The 25,052-nt window shown below is 35.5% G+C and overlaps 1 protein-coding gene across 1 annotated transcript in view; it reads right to left on the bottom strand.

Annotated features, from left to right (window-relative positions):
* Positions 1–7,221: 7,221 nt before the first annotated feature.
* LOC124158616 (paramyosin, long form) overlaps positions 7,222–25,052 on the bottom strand; it is a 53,776-nt gene continuing 35,945 nt past the window's right edge. The window contains exons 5-18 of the mRNA XM_046533787.1: positions 23,818–23,896; positions 22,975–23,094; positions 22,084–22,209; positions 20,617–20,813; positions 19,765–19,897; positions 18,414–18,630; positions 17,469–17,596; positions 16,201–16,313; positions 12,508–12,703; positions 11,751–11,879; positions 10,300–10,464; positions 9,993–10,199; positions 9,252–9,452; positions 7,222–8,593 (exon numbers count right to left, since the gene is read on the bottom strand). Coding sequence (XP_046389743.1) covers positions 8,381–8,593; positions 9,252–9,452; positions 9,993–10,199; positions 10,300–10,464; positions 11,751–11,879; positions 12,508–12,703; positions 16,201–16,313; positions 17,469–17,596; positions 18,414–18,630; positions 19,765–19,897; positions 20,617–20,813; positions 22,084–22,209; positions 22,975–23,094; positions 23,818–23,896 — 2,224 coding nt within the window. The 3' untranslated portion in view covers positions 7,222–8,380. The remainder of the gene's footprint in view (positions 8,594–9,251; positions 9,453–9,992; positions 10,200–10,299; positions 10,465–11,750; positions 11,880–12,507; positions 12,704–16,200; positions 16,314–17,468; positions 17,597–18,413; positions 18,631–19,764; positions 19,898–20,616; positions 20,814–22,083; positions 22,210–22,974; positions 23,095–23,817; positions 23,897–25,052) is intronic.

The following is a 25,052-nucleotide window of genomic DNA, read 5'->3' as shown; positions in this document are numbered from 1 at the left end:
GCGGTACCTTTACCTCCCTGAGAAAATACCTTGAGGTCCGATATGTGTAGGCAAGTGGCTTTTAGAGTGCCGTCAATTATTTTTAACCTGGCAGAGGGTGGGCGGCAAAATGTAACCTTAGAGGGCGCATGGGGTGTCATCAACACCCCAAAGAAAATATTTTTTTTTCTTTCCTAAGATTGATATAATTATGTTGTATTCTTTTTTAAATAGGTCCACCATATTAAATCGATACCACTAAACATGCTGATTATAATGTTTTAAGGCCTTGTTACACGGTGTATTAACCCGTACGGGTTAATGTATGAATGCGTGTCTGTTTGCATGTCTGAAATCATGGACGTTTGCGTGAACGAGGAGCATGAATGAGCGGTTACACGGTACATGCGTTCGCACAATTTTTCACACATTTTCTAGTAACGTGAGGCGTTTAGTTTTTGTTGCCACCAGGTGGCTCTGTTATGAGTTCAACTTGTGCGAATGCATGAACGAAATTAGAACAGGTTCTATTTTCCGTTCATGTATTTGTACATTTTGGGGTGGTTACATTCGGTGGTGGTCCATTCATTCTCGCGTTCATACATTTAGACATTAACCCATACGGGTTAATGCACCGTGTAACCAGGCCTTTACAGTCTAAAATCGAAAAAAAAAATAATAAGCTCTCATGCAAGAAAAAAGCTAGAGGAAAGTCCGATGTCTTGGAATAGGAAGGTGGAAGGGTGTATGGGGTGTAGGTGATGCCCCAGGACACTTTAACTCATTTCGACCCTAAAGCAAAATGAAAATTTTATGGTACCTGGCAGTATTTTGTCAAAATGTTGATACTTGAAGGTATGAGAACACTGTAGATACCACGATGTGCGTACAATGTGTCAAGGAATACCCATGGGGTGTCATTTACACCTCGTGCACCCTTTTCCGGTATTAAACATTATTTATTAAGCTGGAGAGACAAAAACTTCGTTTAGCTAGCCACTTTAAAAATTACCACATACATAATCAATTTTTCCAGCTATTACTGGGGAGGTGGTCACCACCTCGCTCACCTCCTCAATTTGACAGTGACAAGAATATGAGGGTGGAGTAAATACTTAACAGGAAAGCTTAATAAAAGCCCTGGTGAATTTTGCATACAAGAGGGTTGAAGAGAACTTGGTTCATGGCTAGAATGAAAGTCTTTTGTCAAATTAATAATAGAAATGCAAGGTGAAATGGGACATTGGCTGGTGTTTATGGGTGCCAAAAGGAGGGCTTTAGGGGATGGAGTGCACTTGCACTCCCCTGACTTATGAAAAATATTGGGAATTTATTGCTCGGACTACTCCCCCCTATTGGAAATTTCTTATAAGTCTTACAGAAATTCTTATAGGATTCTATAAATCTTAAAGAAATTCTCACAAGAACTCTGGATTTCTTAAAGAATTCTACAATAATGTTGCGCGGGTCGCATACCTTTCAGGTTATCATCCAGCAGGCGTGTCACCGTAACTTATGTTGGCAATTGATAACTATTTAAGGAATTCTACATAAGATAATTTTTGGAAATTATGTATAACTCTTTTTTAAGTAATGTTCTGCTAATTTTCTGGTGTTTTCAGCATGGCATTTGACACAAATGGTTCCAAGAAGCGGAGGCTTCTTTAATGCGACTTTTTTGTATATATATCCCTGAGGGCACATGAAAAATTGTAGACTTATCAGATCTGTCTGTTTCGAGTCTACAGATAACTTAACCGATGGAAGTTCGATATGGGCCATGAATAACCACGATGTAAGATGATTTGGACGATTGCATACGTTGCAGGATACGGTTCACATGCAACCTAACAACCAAACCTTGTTAGGGATTGCTTTTATATGTTAATCATTCACTATGTCTTTATGATAGCAGTTTAATAAAATAAGTTGTGTGCTTCTAACCAAAATAAGGCATTGACCTCATTTAGTAAGTCTCACAAAACTGGAATTCCTAAAATTATGTTACCTTAAACAGACAGTTTTGTTGAATTTTAAACTGTTCATCATTGATTAAGATAGATAATTATATTTTTTCAGAATCTGGCATATCTAATATAAGTGGAAATTTTAATGAAAACAGTGTCTCAATGGACAAAGTGAATGTTTTAGTCGTCTCAGAAGAGAATGAGAATGAATTTTCGACGATTAAACCTAAATTAGATGTGCACAGTTATTATTTTATCGAAAATACATCAACTATTATTCTCAATCAATGTTTCTGTGAATGCTATTAATTTCCATAAATCTTGCACTTATTGTTAGCCATTTTCTATGTATCCTTTTCTCCAAATGGCATCAAATTCCATTTTACTTTGTCTATTTCTTTCATTATCTATCCAAATTTGCATGTAGAGGTCATTCTCTCTGGTACCTTGAATAAACATTGCTCATATACATTTGATTTATCAAAATTTCCTTTTCCTTCCCATATAATTTCTTGAAGTATTCCAAGTCAAACTTGAATTTTATTTCATTTTCTTCTTCAAGTTTCCAGGTTAAATCATATTCCATATTGCAATTCCTGTATCTTTCATTGCGTAGTGATTGCCAAAGTTGTATTCTATTATCAGTCCATCATTCTAGGCTATCGTTGGTTTCATTGGTTTTAGTTTCTTTTAGCATGTGGGGACGTTAACCTTATACAGAACCCAGGATCTCTATGGTATCTCGCCTTGTTTGGCCAGTCAGGTGAACTTTACAGAGCTTGAATGTCCTTGCTTGATGTACACTAATGATAGACATCTACATTTGGTTCATGAGAAATCATTAGGTTTGCTGTATACCAGATATAGGCATCTGCATTTGGATTGAATTAGGTATAATGCTAATTTTGTACTCTCAGTAGGGATGTAAATCTTATGTAGCTTTTTATATAAGTTTGCACAAGTGTTTTAAGCATGATGATATGATATTTATAATAAATATTTCCGTCAGAAAATTTCTTATAAATAACATTTTGTAATTGATAGTTATAAGAAATTTTCTTATAAGAAAAATTCTTATGAGAAATTTTCTTCTAAGAAATATGTCCAATTTCTTATGAGAAATTTTCTTATAAGAATTTTCCAATAGGGAGTTGGAAAAGACCAATATGGCAGCTGTTTTCCCACTCATTTCCTCCATGGGTGGTTTGAATCTGATTTCCACCGTTCAACAGATTTGAATCTTGATTCCCCATGTCTAAACTACTTTGAATATGATTTTCACCATCCTAGAGGTTTGAATCTGGTTTTCCCATTTTTGCTACTTTGAATCTGATTTCCACCTTATTACCGCGTTGAATGTAGAATGTATTTATTAATCTCGCACACACTACTTATCCTGGTGGGTATTCCATACCTCCACACACCCCAGTATTAGTTGCACCTAAACCCTATTGGAAATTTCTTATAAGTCTTACAGAAATTCTTATAAGAATTCTCTAAGACTTATAGATTTCTTTAACTCTTACAGAATTCTGATGGGATTCTATAAGCCTTACAGAAATTCTTATAGGATTCTATAAGTCTAACAGAAATTTCTATAAGAACTTTGCATTTCTTATAGAATTCTGTAAGAATGTTGCGCAGGTCGCATAACTTTCAGGTTTTTATCCGGCAGGCATTTAAGTCACCATTACTTATGTTGGCAATTGATAATTATTTAAGAAATTCATATAAGATTTTTTTGGAAATAATGTATAACTCTTTGTTAAGTAATGTTCTGCTAATTTATTGGCGTTTTCAGAATGGTATTTGACATAAATGGTTCAAAGAAGTGGAGGCTTCTTTTTATGAGACTCGTTAATATTATATAAGCTTTGCTTTATAAGAAATTTTCTTATAAGAAAAATTCTTACAAGAAAAATTCTTATAAGAAAATCGTCCAATTTCTGATAAGAAATTTTCTTATAGAAAATTTTTTATAAAAAAATGCCCAATTTCTGATAGGAAATTTTCTTATAAGAATTTTCCAATAGGGAACCCTCCCACCCCCCAACCCTAATACCTAGCTGCCTTATATCTTAATCTGCCTTATACCTTAATATCCCTGGGCCTGCACAGCTAAGGTACTAAAACATGACATATCACTCAGCATCCTAACAAGTGCTCAAAGTGTTATTTCAGAGTTAGCTTTCTCACCTCGGAATGGATGTGGTAAAAAATGGAATGCCTTATGTGTATATACTTGGCAAGGAAAGAAAAGTAATGGTGAGTCATATCACTTGCTCCAGACTAAATTTTTTAACTTAATATCCCACTGCTTCTTTTACCTTGACTTCTCGCCTGCCTCAACTAATAAGACCAGTCATTATGCCTGAATGCCAATTTCAACTACCAGGCATCTCTAGACCTCGATGTTGCGGCATCCTTTTGTGACCACCTGCAGAGCTCCCATTCCGGTTGTCGGCAACGTTACCTGGACGGGTATAAATGTCCACCTTACTCTTTAGGGGAATGTGGGAGGAAGTGGGAGGAAGGGGGCAAGCAATTTCAATAGGTACCAATAAAGGGTAGACTGTAGTTTGAGAAGTGTTATGGTGGCTTATGCATATTGGATAGGTAAGGGCAAATGCTAATTTCTAACAAACTCTGAGTCCTCATTTCCTCGAATGACACTTTCAACCCTTACTCAAAACCCCCTGATACAACATTTATATGTGATAATCTTCAAATTTTAGTCAAACCAGCTTCAGTTATCAATTGATAAAATTTTGGGTTAACCCGTGACTCGTGGCTTAAAAGCCTGTGTTTCTTCCCCTCCGCTGGGGATTTGTTCAGGACTTGTATGAGGCCTTGGTAAAGATGTCACTGGCATAAGAGAAGAAAGATTGACTTTTAAGCCATAAGAAGAAGGTTAACCCAAAAGTTTTATCAAATGACAACATATGGACCAAGAAAATTTTAACAACATCATTAACTTCAATTAGTTTCATTCATTATTTTTGATGGATGACGACTGAGCCAAATTTTTGCACAGCTTGCCCACACACTAACGGCAAGGTTCTAATGAATGTTGCATTAGCTGTGACCAAAATAGCTGGAGCCAGACACAAATTTAGGAGAGTTTACGTGACTACATTTATTGCTATGATGAGGGATACACTGCAGAGTTGGTGAGTATCAGTATGCATCTTCTGAAAGTCTTCTCACTAAAGAAAGTTTTCCTTACCTAATGCCACCACAGTGAAGAATGAGAAGTGGGTGAGAGTGAGCAAGGAATGCTCACTCAGGCCTAGGTGACGAAAGGAAGGGAAAGGGAGCCTTGAGGATGGTCTGTGATCTTACATATTATTCTCAATGTATAAATTGATTCCCAAAGGAGGCACTTAATGGTGAGAGATTTCATGACAATCTGGGCACTTCATAAATGTTGGCCACAGTTATGTGTACTGGGGCTAGGCTCTCAATACATGTCTCTACAAGTTGCGATGACATGGGCCAACAGTACATCATGACTTCATGCAGATTCTTGGTGATCATGACCATCGAGTCAAATTTCGAGACTGTTCTTTGAAGCTTCAGCATGACCTTTGCAGCATTCAAATGGGATCCAAAAGACCCTCCATACTTAATGTGTAGATACTTTATTGTCCTAGAATTTTATGGTATCTATAGTCATTTCAGTGCTTCAATGCAGCGGTCATGGTTAAATTCGAGCGCTGTGACCACATACATGGTTTTTTATTCCTCTAATGAGAGCTATGTATTTTTGTATTCTTACACTCCACCATCGTCATATATCACCACTCCTAAGGCGGGTTTGATGTAGCTCTCCACACAACTTTCTTATCAACAAAATCTTTTTGTTCTGACATATGTCATCTCTTATGGTACATCCTCAACACAGCTTATAAATGAATATTTACTTTTTACTTCTCTTATTTAACATTTACTTTTGGCAACATTACCTTTGGCATCAGATTTGCAATTGGGTGACTATGCCTATATTAGCAGTTGGGAATGCAATTTCTTGTAACCTGACCTCACAAATCTAATGATTTACAGAGTTTGACCAAAAAGTATTGGAAATTAATGTTTGAGAGTATGTACCTAAGGCTAGAGCATGATTCTAGTAGAATGGATGGTAACCAGTGATGGACTAGGAATACAGACTGACCCAATCACCTCAGAGCTATTAAGACAGTAAAGATTATCCTTCAAAGAAATTGTGTCATGTTGGTAGTGTATTATGGAGTAAAAATTAGCTTACTAGCTTTGAAAAATGAGTTTTTGTTAGCATAAAAGAATTTAGCACCAATGCCTTTAATATGAGAAGAACGTCAACAGAGAGGAGCCAAGCTGAAAGTGAGGATATTCCAATGGAACATGAAATTTCGTGGAAGAGATAATGTGGAAGATCTAAGACCATGCAGGATATCCATCAACTAGCTGTAGCATGAAAAGATAAAGTTCAGAACTTGAGCTGCATGAACCAACTTTTGGACTCCTATCAGCAATGTATTTTATTAAGGGCAAAGGAGATGAATTTATAAAATACTGATCACAAATCTTGGTGAAAGTCTGTGTATGTAGTGGAAATAAAGTTGAAAGAAACTAAGCCCTTCCTAAAATAATTCCATGTGTATCTACCTTGATCTAAATAAAATGCACTTAAATTTTTGATGTCTTATTGCAGAACCATTCACCTCAATGCAAAGTACTTACCCTTAGAGTATTACCACTGACCAGCAAAAATTATACATTAATCTTTCATCAACTCCTTGTATTTTGGATATAGTGTAGCAATGAGCTTGAACTACATCAAAACGCTGAAGCCATTAACATCTCAAAGGGACAACTCTTTGACCAATAACATGTGAAAAACGTCCTCGATAATTCTATTTATAGATTCACCAATATCCTCACCTCAAAAAAAAGAAGGAAGAGAAAACTCAAAAAGAATTTTTTCCTACATCCTGATGATGCATACCAAATTAGCACTGAAAATATAAAACTTCTGTTGATGCATGACAATTATCATTGGAAAATATTTGAAAACAAATTCTCTAGTAAATTGGAGGAAATCAAAGGAATAGGAAGTCATGTGATCCTAAAACTCATACTATGTGAAGGCCTATTGAAGATATGTTCTACAAAATATTGTTGTATTTGAAATTGGGCAAGTTATTCTTCAAGAAAGGCGTTCATTGTAATTTACCTAGTGTTGTTAATTGCCTACTAAAATTTAAATCCTTGAACTAAAATAATGTCGGCAAAATACTGCTAAATAAGTTTATTTACTTTGATGGTACAAAATTTTTACGCTCATTTAATGTAAATGTAAAGAGACAGTTTAAATAAATTGGCAAATAAGCTATTCCTTAATTGTTACTGCAAATTTTTGTTCTTAACTCTAGCAATACGGCTAAAGGAATTGTTAATAGGGATCCTGCTCCCTAAAAAAAAATGGACTGATATCCAGTTCCAATCATTAAACCAATGATTAGATTTCTATTATGGCTATATACCACAGTTTAGTAATTATATGGATATATACACTGGGTTTTGGTGTTATAATATTTAATTTTTGTATTTAAAGCTGATTACAAGTGAAGCCTTGTTGACGTTAGCATTCAGGCATAACAAACTTTTCTTCAGCATTTTGGTGTGCTAATAAATGGGTATTGTTCCCTCCTCTTAAAACTCGCCCTTGATGTAGTAAACAATTCATTTGAGATACTTTTGGCACATTTAATGTTTTATCCTTCTTTCTGTTGACTAAGGTGCTTCAAATGAGGCATGTATTGTGTTCCGGAGTACATTTTATATGGGCAACTGCAGTCTACTCAGAGTGGTTTTACGCAAATTTCTTTTGTCACAGTGGAAAGCATGTTGAGTCACTTTGCATGTGATATGATTTATTGTTTTCAGTCACAGCCCTGCTTCAAGAGGATCACTTAACCTATCCAAGCCTCTAGGTTTGTCATCACCTGAAGCTATTTTCAGTTATAATATTTCCAGAGAGAATGTTATACACACTCATTTTCCAGCTGTATGACTATCGCTCTCTTGCTTTCTCTCTTTCTCAGTAAACAGAAGTCCATAGAAAATGTAATGCTTGAAACACAATCATCCAAACCTTATTCTACACATTTTTCACTTTTTCCTCTTTTATTTTTCCCAAAGGGTGGATTTACACCACTCCTCTGCATATTTTATATTAACAAACAAAAATAATTGTGTGCAGTCCCTCTCTTCCTCTCCTCTCCCATTCTTCTTCCTCCCTGTTGTAACTCCCGATTTCACCCGACCCCGTTCCCGACCAACTGCTGCCCCCATGGATGCCCCCTGCCTTCCCCACACCGTCTTCCCTCTTGAAAGCCCCCGCACGCCCTCCTCCCCACCTCCCGTCAATGCCACTTGCTCCAAGATGTCGTTTAGAATCCAGTCTCCGTGGTGGTGGTCTGCTGCCTCGTCTCCTGCACCAAGTACACTTGGCTGCCTGGCACAGTGCTGGTGGTGACGAAAGTGCGGTGCTTGGCACGGATGAGGGAGAGGTTGTTCTCAGCGGTGTCTGCCCTGTCCTCAGCGGCCTCCAGCTCACGCTGGAAGCGCCTCACCCGGGTTACGCTCTGCTGGGACATGCCCTCCTAAAGATTTGGATGCAGAGACACACGAATTGACAGAGGGATCCCAAAGAAACGTATAATACTATCAAGATATAGGAATAAAATGAAGCTGCGTTAGAAGGAGATTTTAATTTAGCAGGAAATCTAATTAAATTTAAATAGTTTTCAAAATTAAATGAAAAACAGCTTATAAAATGTTTTGAGTAAATCAATTGAGACTAAAGTTTATTGTTTTCAATTTTAATGCATATAGATATAAAATTTAAATGCTTATGCAGCCACAGTAAAAAAAACATAACAAAGATCCACGGGATACCTTATAAAAGAGGTACAATTTTCATGAATGTTCTTTTCATGAAAATTGTACCGCTGTTGGGAAAAAATCATATGATGTAAGATCATTTTTACAATTCTAGTTAAACCACGATACAATGATTTATTGTAGAAAAATGAAACCACGATGTCGATGTAGCAGCACATAACACAAAAACTCTTCTTTGTAAAATAAAGAAGAGTTAACTAAAACTCTTCTAAAGTGAAATTAAAAGGAGTGAAAATAATGATAATGCAAAAGTCAGTAAAATTTTCAATCTAGGAAATTATATGAGACCATTTGAATGAGTATTTTATTTTTAACACCTTAGAGATAAATTTAAAGATTGATAACAGTGGTACTCACGCATTCCTGGAGTTGCCTCTTGTAGATGTTGACCTTCTGGGTGGTCTTGTCAAGGGCTTCCTGAAGCAAAGTAACATTCTTGTGGTCCTCCTCGCATTGCAGCATCATTTCCTTAACGCTGCGCTCCTTCTTACGCAGGATCTTGATGGTCTCAGCGTGGCGACGCTTCTCCTCGTCAAGCTCCAATTCCAGATCCCTCACCTTAAGCAATTAATTTCATAAGAACATCAATGCAAGAAACAGCCCTTTTCTTTCAACAAAATTTAATACTCACAATGCTATCAGGATTTAACTACCTATTTATAATTTTTTAATTTACAACCTATTTCACTGTAATAGAGAAGAAATTTTCAATACTGGCGTCAGCTTTTGGCATTAGAACAGGCACTTTAAGATGTCTGTTTACATTTACTTCGAAGCATGTTAGAGGCGGAAGTTATGGCGTTATGAATTGGATGTACATTAAATCACTTATCTAGAGGTCGACAATTCAATTAACATTATTATTCAATGACATATCAAAAATATTTCCTCATAATTCAAGAATAAGGTGATCCACAGTTAAATTAAGCCATGTGGAGGGACAAAACATTCAAGGACCACAAGAGGAACACACCACCCAATAGCAAAGACTGATGTGACCCATGCCTATGGCAAGCATATTAAATTAATTGAGAGAAAAGCCTGAAGGCTGATTCATCATAGAAAATTTAAAATAAATGCAATGAGAAAGAAACATACCCTAGCCTCCAGTTTGCTGATCACACGGCGTCCTCCAACAATGGCATTTGCCTCAACTTCTTCAAGACGAACGGACAGATTCTTAACTTCAATCTCCAGAGACTTCTTGATGGACTCAATCTTAACCACACGCTCCTGTTCCTCGTGCAGTATCTCCACGGTGTGCTTGAGTTCAACCTGTACTCGCTGGTAGCGCTCATCAGCCACCTAAAAGAAGTTGCATAGAGTAATGAGTAAAACAACAATAGAAAGAATTTTGTAAAGGCTCACACTAATCTCAGTTATTGCATGCCATTCACTAGCTTACCCTCAATTCTTTGGTAACTTCATCATAGTCTGAGGCCAAGGTGCCCAACTCCTGTTCAATCTTGGTCTTGATGGCGGACAGGTTGACATTGATGGTGGTGAGCTCATTCACACGGCTCTGGGACTCCTCATACTGCTGCTCAGCAGTGCGCTTGGCTCGCAAGGCCTGAAATAAGAGTTGAATGCACAATTACTTCTCAATAGAACCCTCAGAGGCTTAGAAAGCTTCTAAAAAAATGAAGCAAAGTTCCACACCATAAGTAAACAATATTGAATACCCTTCACTGAGATGATCATAAGTGGAAGAGTGTATAAGAGTGGATTTTAGCAGAGATAATGCATACCATTCATTTTCCTATTTATATCATTAATAAGTATGTATTTTCCAAAGGACTTGGGAATCACAATATTAGATTCTAATCTCTTCCTATTTTGAGATGCTAACAATTTTAACATGGAATCAAAAGACTGACTTTGCCACTTCTCATCTTTTCTATGCATTCGTGGACAGGAACCTGAGGTGCTCAGGACAGGAACAGGATAGCACAGCACGAGAAATCGAACCCAAGTGCAGGGAGAAGATTGAATTTTGTTCCAGTCACGTATTGTTTGAAGTGACCAATTAAAAAAAAAATCTATATTTCTACTTAATAAGATAAAATTAGAGTGAACATGAATTTTAGTGGTAACCAATCTGCTTTAAGGGCACACCTTGAAAGAGGCAACCCACACTACATTCTGGCCTTGTCATATGCAACCCTTATTACACAAAACACCTATTATCGCAGGAAGAAAAGTTTTAAATAAAGCCTTTCGAAATTAATTTCATAAACAATAAAATTGAATAATTGCATATCTACAAATTTTTCCCTTCTAAAATTTCTAGTATTACTTTTGCATTGATAGCCATCAGCATTTCTATGTCACACACATCTTAATATTTTGATGAGTAAGAAGAATCATGATGGGAATCTTTCTCAAACTAATTCGCCACTTCACTGATGACGTTTGGTAGTTTTCTTATGCCAGCCACATCAATCATGTATCTATCATCTATCTCTCAAGTATCATCGTTCTAAGACAAAGATTTCTTGGTGGATTTCATTTGGTAGCTCCACAATGTCTTCTGCAAACATTGCATAATTAGTTATTTCCACAAATATTTTTAATTATGCATAGAAAAAATAGCTACTGGAGGAAACTCTAGCATTGTGAATTAAATTCCATGATTGATAATGGGTGCTAAATAAATTTAAACAAAACTAATTAGAAATAACATTCAAAGATCCATCCTCAAATGCTTCAACAGCACATACAAACTGCATGCATCAAAAACTCAAAATTGATCTATTTAAATTTCAAAACATCATTTAAAAGTATATTGAGATGAGGACTTTGAATGCACTCTATGTTTTACAAATTCAACTAAGTAATTTAAAAAATAGCTCTTACAGATTCAAAGTTGCCTCGGACTTCCTCCAGTTCAGCAGTGAGGGACTGGATGCGACGCTGGGCGACTCCATACTGGTCAACAGTGACCTGCAATTGCCTGTGGACTTCATCGTAATGAGCCTGCAGTTCCTGTTAAGAATACATCAACATTGTTACCAAAATAATCGCAAATATAAAGAATTTTTAAAATATGATATGAATGATATCTTATGTAATGAATCATTGAATTTGAAAAGCTGATACTCAAGGCTCAGTCAGTTGAGCAACTTATAGTTATACACATTGTCACTTGAATAGTGCCACTTTTAATATGGTGCATAAATGGAGTTTACTTTCTGGGCATCCCTCATAAGTTTCAAGGCTACACGGTGAAATCCCCTCATCAAACTCAGACGAACCCTAATATCATTGTAACACTTAAATATTTACCCACTTAAGTTCTAAATAAAGACCAATTGGCACCATTCCCAATAAGTCATGCATGTGCCAGCAAATGAATCATCAGAGCTCCTTCAAGGTAAAAGGCCATTAAGACACATAATTTGTCATTGCGATCAATGTATTCTTTCAAGGCCAAAATTAGCTTTCTGAGGAAATAAACGTCATGAATAGAGTTTTTTCAACAAATAATTATGCCACTAAAAATATTTAGCTTTATTCAAAATTTCAGCAATTAAATTATGAAAACCAATAAAAATTCTCTATTCTCTTATCATGGGAAAAGTCATCAATCATAAAACAGAAAATGATTGCTTACTGTAAGCTGGAGTGATTGCTTCTTGATGGTCTTCTGAAGTTCAATGTTGTTCTTGTTGGCAACATCCAGAGACATCTCCAATTCCGTGATCTGGATCTGGAGCTTCTTCTTGATTCGTGTGACCTCAGTCTTGAGCTTAGTTTCAGCCTCAATCACACGTGCATTCAGCTGCTCAATCTCAATGCTGGTTTGCTTGCTGAATAAATGGAAATAAAATCATTTTAAAGAAAATTCTGATGCACTATGCTTTACTGAACTCAAGGCTGTAGCCAGTCAATTGTTGTCACATAATACCCAATCGATTAAGATTAAACTACAATGAAAACTAAAAGAATATGTGCATAGAATCAAAACACTGCTTTGATTTATATTTTTCTTGAATTAATTTGATGGATTAAGAATAGCAAATTATGAATACTATCAATATTAGCATATAAAAGTTACATATGTAAGTGTGTAAGGTTTGGTGAGAATGAAATAAGGGTAAAGTTACAGTGGGTCATCTACTAGGTCCGTCAAAGATGTTTTGATGATTGACTCCGCCATCAAATGTCTATCATGGTTTGAACTGACTGACTGAAAAATCAGTAGAAGACTGTCAAAAATTATACCAGCTCTTATAGCCTACTAGTTATAAAAGACTTCAATTCCAAAATGGAATCTACATATGTTTGAATCATAGGCAACTCATATTAGAATATTGACCTTTTGAAATGAAGCTCCTCTGGCATAGCACTACCATAAGAAAAATATCCAAGATAAAAATTAATAAAATTTCAATTGAAATGAATAAAATCGGGGTAAAATTATTTCTTTTCTGGAAGTAACCGCATACAGTCACAAAACCTTCAAGGAAACCTGGAGACTGCATAATGGTACATAACAACACTTTGAAAATAGTGTTTTGAATAGCATAGAAAAATGATAATTTTTAATTTCAGTATGACTAGTAATTGAGAATGTGTTGATCTCAGATGATATAAAGGTAGTATGAACTCATACAGCCTTAAAATCAAATAAAAAATACCATATCGAAGAAAATACTAGTTTCAATAAAAATCTACATGGTCATTCCATTTGTTTTCCATATTTCTCATTGAAGGTGTTCACAGTCATGTTTCTGAGTGACAGAATTACCATACAACGCACCTAGCTCCCTAATCATGCTACATAAACAATTTATTGTCGATGTTTCATGCGTACTTACTTTTTATGAACATAATAATTAGATGCTTTGTTCACAAAATTCTTCACTTGAACTTTCAAGTCATCAAGTGGTCGATAACACATCTCTTCATCGCCAATCCTTCGTCTACGTTCGTCCATCTCAACTGCGTGCTTCCTTTCATCATGTGCTGTCATTGCTTGCACCAATTCTTTACCTTGCCTCAGCAGTGTGTTTACATCCACTCCAGTCGTTGGGGACTCATTTTTCAGCATCTCCGCTCTGGCTCTCGCTTCCACTCCACGCAAGGCATTACGAGATGCAAACTCCAGCGTCTTGACTCGCTCTAGCCCGGAAAGCTTTACGCGTGGCTCACTCTCAGCTTCCCAATCGGAGCCTCCTTCATCATCTGTTGCACCTCCATGCACTAGACTTCTCTCCATCTTCTTCCGCATGGTCACCTTAGCTACAATGCGCTGCCTCACAGCAGATTCAGTGAGAAGTTGCTGAGAGATGGCTTTTGAAGACCTTGTCAGTTTCACATTCGATTGCCTCAGGGTTCCATCTTCTTTCCTGATGCCTACTTCCCTGAGATCCTTACTGGAGCTTGATTTAAGGCGATCTTTCCTATCTAACAATTCCAACACTGGCTTGTATTGATCAAAAGCATAGCGATAATTGTCCTCATAGAGGAGAGACTGGGGTTTCTGCCACTGAGGTGCTGGTTTGAGGTACTGAGAAACAGCCATTTTTCACAAAAATATGATTATATACAACTTTGCAGCAAGATAGCAGGTCTCCTAAATATCACAAATGACGTAATCCACAACTTATTCACAAGTTTAAATGAAGTTTTCACTCTCTGCTGCAGCCCCCAGCAGTGGATCTCAAGTGATGCGGTTACTAATGAATGCTTGACTGTTCTTCCCTCTTTGATAGTGACTTCACTACTCAGTGTAGGTATATATATCAAGTGGATAGGGTACCAACTCTTTCTATTTTTAGACATTCTTGAGCTCCGTCTGGATGTTGTCCACTTAAAAGAGGCCAAGAGCCTGGCTTTCAGGTATTCAGTAGACAGCTTTTGGTCATGAATTTGCAAAAAAAAACAATGCAAACCACATATGCATTCCATAATCATTCAATTGACCCCAATATTTAACCCTTAATCAAGAGTCAGGGTTAAAATGGGAGTTGTGAAAGCAAGGCAGGTGCTGAATGCACCTGCTAAACTATCACAGTGATTTAGGGCGAATGATGTAAGGGACTAAGATACCTAAGGCAATTGACATTCTCAAGGCTTAGTTGGATAACAACTACCTCATTATAGCTTGTTGACTAAATGCTCCCATGCCACTTCTACTGTGTACACATTTCGGTTTCATAAGGGATAAAAATAATTATAATTTCTCTTTTCTTACATTGGAAATACAAAAAAATATTTCTCTGCAGTTAAAATTATAAGCTTGTCTGAACTTAAGTAGGATCTTTTGAAGGTAGATATATTTCTGACAGACAATAACACCTGAAGCAATTTCTTGAATAAACCTACGTAAATGATTCTTTTTTTTTATCTAACACAATAGAGGAAATTAATTTAGATGTTAACACTTTGAGTGCCAGCCGCTAATTTTAAAGCCCTACTAAAAATTCCAACCGTTACTACTAAATTCGCAATTTTTTAAAAATATTAGCATCAAAAATATATTTGTATCGATGAGTATTTCAATAAAAATGGACTTTGCTCTTCTTTGTGAATGAGTTGAATAACATTTATTGCTAACTTCCAAATATATATTTTAATAATGAAAACCTACTGTTTTTGAAAAATAAAAAAGTTGCAACAAATGATGTACCGCCATAAAATGCTTAATATTTTTTATTAAGCTCAATTTGAGCTATTTAAACCATGGAAATCATACAAAAGCATTGTTCCAAGCAAATCATTCAAAATCCTGGATGACAAAAAGGGTCACTGCACCCTCAACGAACGGTTCTTTCCTCCAAAGAATTTTCACATAAAGTAGGTTGAGAAAAGGGTGCTGGTAGCTACAGAAGACTTTTCGTCCTCAAGACATTAAAAGAACTCTTTTTCCATCGAGCAGTCGATTTTTGAAATAGCAGAACCACTAAGCAGTAAACTGGACAAGTACCATGGGTGAAATATTACAGCTTCACGCATATGAAGTCAATTAAATAGAAAGACGTAATATTACGTCCATGGCATTCCTCGCAACGATTAGCAGGACGTAATAATACGTCCATGGCACGCTAAGTGTTAACAAAGGATTCATATCAATGCATAAGTTTGAAAATAAGTTAATAATTTACTATGAACAATGTTACTAGACTAAAAATATTTCAATGCATCAGCTCTATCTTCAGCAGTGAGATATTTTTATATTTAAAAGAGGAATACCAGATGAATCATACAATGGCTCATACACTCTGATTAAGTTACGTTTTAACCATCAATACTATTGAAGGAAAGCTGCCAGCAGAGGTAAAAAACAAGCAATGGAACCTACCGGATGGATTCAATTTCTTCATCCTTCTCAGTCAGCCTCTTCTCAGTCTCGTGGCGGAAGTGTCCAAATTCAGCGGTGATCCTCTGGCACCTCTGCTCTTCAACCTTGCGGCCCTGTGATTCACATCAGAAGAGAGAAACAAGTCAGTTACAAGAAAACAGATTCAGACCATCTTTGTGCATTTCTTTCCATTATTAGAAAATGAGCCGAATGCAGCATCCATTTACTTTCTTTAATAGAATACAATACGTTCATCTAAAGTGAGAGAGAAAGAGCTTTTTAAAAAAGGCTTTATTCTGATGCGTAATGAATATGTAACCTTGTGAACCAAAAAGCGGGAAAAAATAGTTAGGTGACACCTATACATACGCGTTGAAAAGTTTGCAGATACTTCAGGATACCTTGTTGCGCTATGAATAAAGACAGCAAACGGTTGCTGTGACGACCATAATTGTAGAAGAAGTATTTAAGTAACCGAGGGAAGACAATGCACGTCAAGGTCATGCATGCCCTGTAGCCTCCCAGGGGACTCAACTCGTTAAATGGAGAAAGTGATGCATTCTAATCTTATTGGAGGATGTTGGCTGAGGACTGTTTTTAGTCAGGGTACACTATAAAGTAGAAATGCTATCCCAAATCACAAGATTCTACCTCTTATAGGGGTGGGTAGACATCAACATTGAACTTCTATGAACTAAAATCTGTGTACTAAAATACATACATTGAGCATGACTCCTTTTTAGAATTATGATTTAAAAGTGTAAACATGTCAATAATGACTTTTTTCACGAGTTAAAAATTCATAAGGTCTCAAATTTCAATGGCATATTTTCAGTAACTTATGAAACCAAACAGTAAAATGACAAATTATCACAATATCAGGAAATAATTTTATCAAGGAAAGTAAAAAATTATAATGCAATCAATTTTGATTTTGCGTTTTAGAAATTTGACTTCCTTGATACATTGTGAACATGTGTTTTTTTAATCATATTCATAACAAAAGTGAAAAACCATCGGCTAAATAACCCTTTAAAACTTAAGCCCTACAGTGTTCTAACAAAATTCTATGAAGAAACAATGACATTTTTTTAGGAATTGAACTCAGATATCATTTACTTTGAATTAAAACTAGGATATTCCTCTGCCGATAATAATTCTGAAAAATCAGGCATCAAAAAACTGATAATCACTGCATAATTGATTATTATTCAATTTGCTTGCATTAATACAATCAATTACGGAATCATAGATGAGCATGAACTTACAGCCTCAGCTTCCTTGTATGCAGCAGTGAGTTCCTCACGCTCGTTCTCCAATCGGCGAAGCTCAATCTCCAGCTCATGGAGGCGGCGGTTCATGTCAGTCAGCTGGTTGCGAGCATCATGGAGGTCATCTTATATGAAAAACAAAGTTGAATGAGTTTTTGCCTTGGCTTAAGAGAATTATTGGAATAGTGTAATACATAATGAAAAAGATAATTCTTGATTTGTCCCAGTAATCATGCCTGCAGTAAAAAATAGCCTTCTAAAATAACTCTTTTTTCTGGATTGACCGAGGGAAACATAAAATTGTATTAGAGTGTGTAACCATAAAAATTTCCAGCCAAGATTGAATGATGTTTAATGAATGTTTGCATGTGCCTTTCATGTGACCAGAAAAAGCAGTGTTGATCAAAAACATTTTGAATTTAAAAAATCATAAAAATAATCAGAAAAGATGAAAAGAAAGGCAAGGTTACACAATGGTACAAGATATTTTTTTCCACCTAACTGGGTGATTGAAATAGGAAGAAAGATGATATTAAACTACAAAGGCCACTGCTATTGAAAATAAATTCATCCATTTAATGCTCAAAAAAATTAAAATTTTATCAAGATGCCTTGGTATACCATACACCAGACACATATGGCATTTGCAAAGACTGAGATGTTTATTGCTCTGATCTAATAAAATAGCCAGGAAGAAGTTAAGTTAAGCAGCATTAAGAAGTTAAGCTATAAACAAAGTGTTCAAGAATCATTCAAATGTATCCATTGATTTCAATTACATTGGGGAGTTTTAAAGATTATTTATCCATTTAAGAGAATAAAAGCCTAATTAAAATTTAATTGAACAACCATAAAAACAAGTATGAGGTGGTGTGTTTGACTAGGTAAGGAGATGTGCAATCATGTGAAATGAGAGGTTTTGTAATGGATTCAAGGGCTCACCAGCAAGCTTCTTGTTCTCCCGACTAAGGGCATCCTTCTGCTCACGGGTCTTGTCCAGCTCGTGTGTGAGACGCTGGATTTCAGTCTGCTTGTTGCGCACATCACGCTGGCTCTGCTCGTACAAGGCAACGGTCTCCTCAAGGCGTGACTTGAGCTCAATGTTCACCTTCTCCAAGTGCTCTACCCTCTTCTGGAGTTCCCTAGCAGTGTTGTTGGCCTACAGAAAAATCACCATGTATTAACTCCCAAGAAAAGAGGCATATACTGATGCTTAATAAATATAATGAACTGAGGTAAATCAACCAGATTCCAAGTTTATCTTTCAATGTACTGGAAGGTACAAGTGAGTAATGGATGATAATACATTAGGATAACTTGTCCTTTACTATAAAATTTTCAAATACTATTTATCATTAAGTTTCAAAAACTGTGGAACAAAGCGAATGCTATTACTAAGGATTATTTGTATTAATGAACAGCCCCAGCTTATCGATAATGTACCAAAAAAATTATCTATATAGAACAAAGGAATTAGTTTCACTCATTTCTAGACAATTATTTATCACTTGGCATATTGGTCTTGCATACCGAATCAACAGCCTCATGCATTTAAAATAAAATAACCTACTTTCTCTATTGAAATTTCTTTAATAATTGAAAAATATGAGACCTTTTTCAAAAAATAGGTACTTAGGATTTCCACAGTTCATTTAATAGTCCCAGCAAAAAAAGTATTAAATCAGAAAAATAAAATCAATGTAAAATATCAGCTATATAAGGAGCACATTACATCTCCTAAAAGCAACAAGGAATAATTATTAGGATAATAAAATAGCAGCAGTGATTAAAAATAAGAAAGGTGATATGATTAATTAAATTGAAATTAATAAAGACAAGAATTTTGAGAAGTTTGCTGTAGACATTGCTCATTGCCAAGCGATAATTCAAACATATGAACAAAAAAGTACCATTATAAACATTTGCATATCATGAATTGCTTCCAATTTGAAAAAATTATTAAATCACCTCTAAGAAGCCATAGTGGTGTAAAATTGCTCCTCTAAATATTAGTTATTTCATCATTGCTAACATGAATTGAACAAAATCCTCATGCATAGGTTTAATTTACATTTACAGGAATACATATGTAAATAAAGAATAAACTATTAATCTTGGCAAGGATAATTATTTGATATAAGACTAATAACACATTTGTACTCCAGAGAAAATTTATTACTTTGAATGAGGTAACTGACAAGCCTCTCTTTGTAATGAATTTCCAGGACCACATATACAGTTAAATTTATGGTACCCAAAGCAGAGGTCTTTACAATGAAAATGCAATATTTACCTTCTCCAAGTCAATGATGAGGATCTCCACTTCACTCTGAAGGCGAGACTTGTGCTTCTCAAGAGCATTGACCTTGGCAATCAGAGTTTCAATGTGTTCCTCCTGTTCAGTCAGACGGGCCTGGAACTTGCGCCTAGAATAAAAATCAAGATGAGAACATTGGTATGTAGAAACACCATTATTTGGTATATTATCATTTTACAAAAGAAAATAATGAACCAAGAAACTGAAAGCTGATAAAAAAGTTATGCCCAGCCCCAGAAATTGCTTATCCAAGACTAAAACTTTAGGATAGAATTAAGTAAATGTCATAGCATATATAAAAGTCATTCAGCATGTGGGGATTCACAGAACTCCTGCAGTTGATCATCGATTGGTTTGAGAGCAGAGTCACCATAACAATAGCTTTGACACAATGTGATGCAATAATAATATTTCCATAATTGACGCAATGAAATCGAGAATCGAGAATTTCACACTGGGTGCTTGAGCAAGTTGAGATACCTAACCATCCATTTCCATAGACTTATTTTGCAACCTTGAAAGAATTAAAAATACTTGGTTGCAAAGATTGTATACCATGAAGCAGTTGAATAATTTTTGCTGAACCATGAGGCCCAGATCCAGTCCTTAAATGCTGTGGTATCTAGCATTGGCAAGTTTTGAGGGAATCGTGGAATAATCACATTATTAGCTCTCATGTAAAACACTTAAAAATGTTCTTTAAATTAAAGAAAATAATGATAATTTTTCCAATAATGTTGGAAAAAAATATAAAATCCTTGCGGAACTTATCTGATCCCAATCAAAATTTTACTTTCATCTAATTATTACCCATGGAGGAACCCTCACCTGAGCTCCTCAACTTCCTCAGCGCGAGCTGCAGCCTCGGTCTCGTACTTGGATCTGTAAGTCTGGACCTCACCATTGGCTCTAACCAATTGGCGTTCCAGGTCCAGGCGGGCCTCGGATTCCTCCTCCAGTTGGACGCGAACGGACTCAAGTTCAACCTCAACCTGGTGCAAGGAGGCTTCAAGGGTCTGACGCCTCTGTAAGTTGATTGACAAATAAAGAGTTCATCAGAATGATTCTCACTGCACATCATACACCACTTAACCAAATTTTTAAATCCCTAAGTTCTTTTTCAGTTAAATGATTCCCAATGAAACATAGATTCTACTTCAGATTTATTACACATATGAAAGTGCATAAAACTTTTGATGTAGATTTTCATCTCTAATTGGAGTTTACTAGAAGTTCAAGGAATGAATTTGATGACAACTTTGGTGAGAGTACATATAAAGATAATACTCATACGCGGCATCCTTGCAGATGAATATTCTATGCTAAATCAAACAATGAGAGTTCCAGGAATCAGAATATCAGACAAAGACAAAATCCCTATATTTCTATCCAGTGATCACTAATGACTTCACATAAAAATCATTCCCGAAAAAAAAATGAAAAAGAAATTTATGAGCCTTAATATCCTTGATAAGGTTTTTGCATCCTAGACCTGAAGGGTTCTACATATCTGAGTAGTCTATCTGCTCCAGCACCAATCAAATACATTGGAAAAGAGTAATCATGATAACACTTTTTCACTAACTTCTGAAAATATGGCCAGGGTCATTCCACAAACCCTCTAATATCTAAAACTCTATTGATTCCAACATCCAACTGGAATAATAGTGACTTAACTTCATTACTATTTTGCTCCTTTGAAATTAATGTCAGTTGTTGAACGATGCCGCAGAATTGGCCATAGTTTTTTAACTACATATAATTAAAAGTAAATTGGTTAATTAGCTGATTGCATGCAGCTGCATAACCATAGTATTAAGTAAAAGGAAGTGATAAATACCTATATTTCACAGTAGACAAATGAATTCACCCTGTAAAACCTCATACAGTCCCTAGGATGCTTAAGGCAATAAACATTGGAAAATTATAGGACTGGGGGAGCCTATTTCCAAAACATCGGTTGTTTCAGGAGGGTACTGGCCTTGATTTTAATTGCCAAGTTGGAAATGTATCATATATCTTCAAGTAATTTGAATGTCCTCAGTTAATTTCTGCAAGGGGTTATGGTTTTCCAATGGAGCTGGTTAAGAGAAGGGGCTGCTGCTCAATCAGCACAACAAGTCGAATTGGCTAATTCCATTTTTAAGCTCACGTGATATTGACCATTCTGCCTCCCTCACGCTCACCTTCCCCTACTTTCATTTCCCATGCACTTCCAACAAAATTCATCTCCTCTGAGATACCTAAGAATCATTAGCTTGACCAAAGATTGCAAATGGCTGTCACATTACTTACGCGCTCATCATCTTCAAGACGACGGCGGGCATCTTCCAGCTGTCCAGCCAACTGGCTCTTCAGGTATGTGGCGTTCTCAATGTTCACCTTCAGGTCCTGCACTTCCTTAGTGAGCTCAATGTTTTCCTAGAATTAAAATAATACATCATCATGGATATTGTAACGTCTAATTTTTTTGAAGTTGTTATTTTGGTTGTGAAGGGTTTGTTTGGGGAGGGGGGATTGTTGAGAGAGATGTGAAAAAGGAGGGTTTTTGTGGAGTATTGTGGAGAGAATTGAAGTAAATAAAAAAGGTTATGAAAATTAATCGTCTTACGTTACAATATTTATAGCTTGATTAATTATACTCACATATATTTCATGAGCAGTATTAATGAAGTAATGGAGATTTTTTAAATGACAATTACTATGAATGAATGCTAACCTGGGGCATTTTGAAGATTGAAAACAACAATTGAAATGGAAATTAGGTAATTCCATTGAAAGTTATTGCATAAAAATGGGGATATACCATTTCTGTTAATAGAACAATGATTCATTGAAATATTAATTTTCTGAAACATGACTAGAATATTTACTTATAGCAGAATATAATATTAAACTTTGATTTTTCAGACATTTGACTGTTACAGATTATACAGTTACCATTTTGGAAAAATCATTTTGCCATTCAAATAATAACTTCAATTACTTTTTTGTTAGAAATTAAGAAAAAAATTACACCTAAAAGTTCCAAGTTAATAATCAAGGCAATGTATTATTACAATTTTCTGTTTTCAGTTTCCACTCTTTTGACTACTACGAAGGATAGATAGATGGAAAATGGATGTAAATACCATGCGTACAAAGTTTCCGGCATCATTAATGAGTCAAAATTGAATGTATTATTACCTGAGACAGACGAGTCTTGTGTGATGTGATGTCAACGATAGTGCGGTTCAAGTCCTCAATCTTAACACTGTAGTCATGGACATGGACTTCCAACTTCTCCACTTGCTTAACGCAGATCAACTGAAATTTACAAGAATTCATTTAATTAACTTGATAGTTTCTTAATAATTAAAAATAAATATTATTTTCTAGATAATCAATCAACCACATCAAAATAATTGATGGGAACATTTGAATTTACGAAGGAATTTCCAAAGTTTATAGGTAACCACCACAGCTTATAATGCAGACCAATTGGTCATGAGGTAAACATATTGGTATTCCATGATTGATAACTCAATACCTAATTGTTTCTCAAAATAAAGAGATCAATCTTGACCAATAAAATGATTCATTATTTCTTAAGTAACACCTTTAATTACTACTAAATATTCTCAAGCATTTTTGCCAAGTCAAAATGCTTAATCTATTCATGAATAAAATCAAAATACTTTTTTTATTAGTTTGAAATCATGTAAAATGGAAAAGAAAACATCTCCCATCATTTTATCGAAAAAAAAACTTTTATCCCTAGTGACTATGGGGCAAAATAAGAACCGAAGTCACCCAGAAGATTATGATGAAGCACAAACTTCACACTAAGATGATCAAAATTTTTATGCAGCTTAAATTTGGATAGACAATATTGCATGAGCTAAATTTTAAATGTATTTATAAAGTGATAAAACCAACTTTAGCCGGCAAAAGGCAGTCAATTTGGCATCAAATAAATAAAATCAATTTGGAAGTCAACAAAAGGATTCAGATAAGAAAATTTTTATTTGAATAAAGAGGATTACGTACCCTCTCCTTATTTGCTGTTTCAACCTGAGACAAGAGCTCGTACACCTCCTGCTGGAACTTTGCCTTCTCCTTCTCAGCTCTGTAAAGAAAATAAACACCATCAATAAAAGGGTAACTTTGTAAAACTGCACACGTGATATCTGAAATAACCCTGGGAATTCCCTGTTGATGCTTTTATGGAACACAGATATAGCAAATCATGAATGCCGTAGCAAATTTTGGAGTTCATTCACTGTTAAAAGCCATTACATATTATTTATGCAATCGATATACCAGCATCAAATATATTTTCCAATATTCATGAACAAAACTCTAGACAGCCCCTGAGGCCTATAACCCAAATAATAGTAGTTGGCATATGCGATAGTACCTTCTTATATTTTGAATTTTAATAGATTTAACTCAGAAATAGAGAGAGAATAAAGATATTCTTAATGCCCATGCACATTTGAGTCTGATACTCCAAACTCTGTAATTAGGTGCGGATTAGTACTTAGTTTCTTATTGGGTTCACTAATTTCATGGTGCCTCCAGAACCTCTCAACGTTAGAAGGATTCTGGAGCAATTCCTTGGAGAGTTAATCTGAATGAGACACATTAGTATTGTAAACTGAACTGGTGAGAAAGAAAACGTATGACAGACAAACTCATTAATATGATTGACAATTTCTTACTGACTCAGGAAATTAGGGAGAACAGTGCAACCCCTTCATATTCCACTTTATGTTCACACAAAATTGGGCGAGGGTTTTATTGAGCTTTGCAGCATCCTATTTTTACTTTGAATAACCTATTATGTAACGTTGAAATTACTTCTATTATAGGTTTCATTTACCTTCTTTCTCTGTTAATTTGAGGCAAATATATTTAAATTCTTATGCAGTAAAAGAAGCTCAAGTATACATCTTATATTTTTGAGACTTAGAAGAAAAATACACGATGGTTTGCATTTTAGCAAAAACAAGGATTAAGCTAAATTAAACAAAATCAATTTACTTGCCATGCATTAATGGTGTATAGACTGTATATTAATTTTAGTAAAGAGGGCATAGGAATCTAATTTCTCCCTTTAAATGAGTGTATAAATAAGCACATTTTCCTCTCGTTTCTCTCCTCCTTGAATTAAATAGTATGAAATATCTAATTTTTTCCTCCGCACATCATTCGAGGTAATTTTTTTCCGGGCATTCCACACATATCCCCTCGGGGTGTCATGTTCCCTCCTCGCCCACTCT

This window comes from Ischnura elegans, chromosome 5 (assembly GCF_921293095.1).
Source record: "Ischnura elegans chromosome 5, ioIscEleg1.1, whole genome shotgun sequence".
NCBI lineage: Eukaryota > Metazoa > Arthropoda > Insecta > Odonata > Coenagrionidae > Ischnura > Ischnura elegans.
Note: the sequence above shows the minus strand (reverse complement) of the source record. Positions and strands in the feature narration are given on the sequence as shown.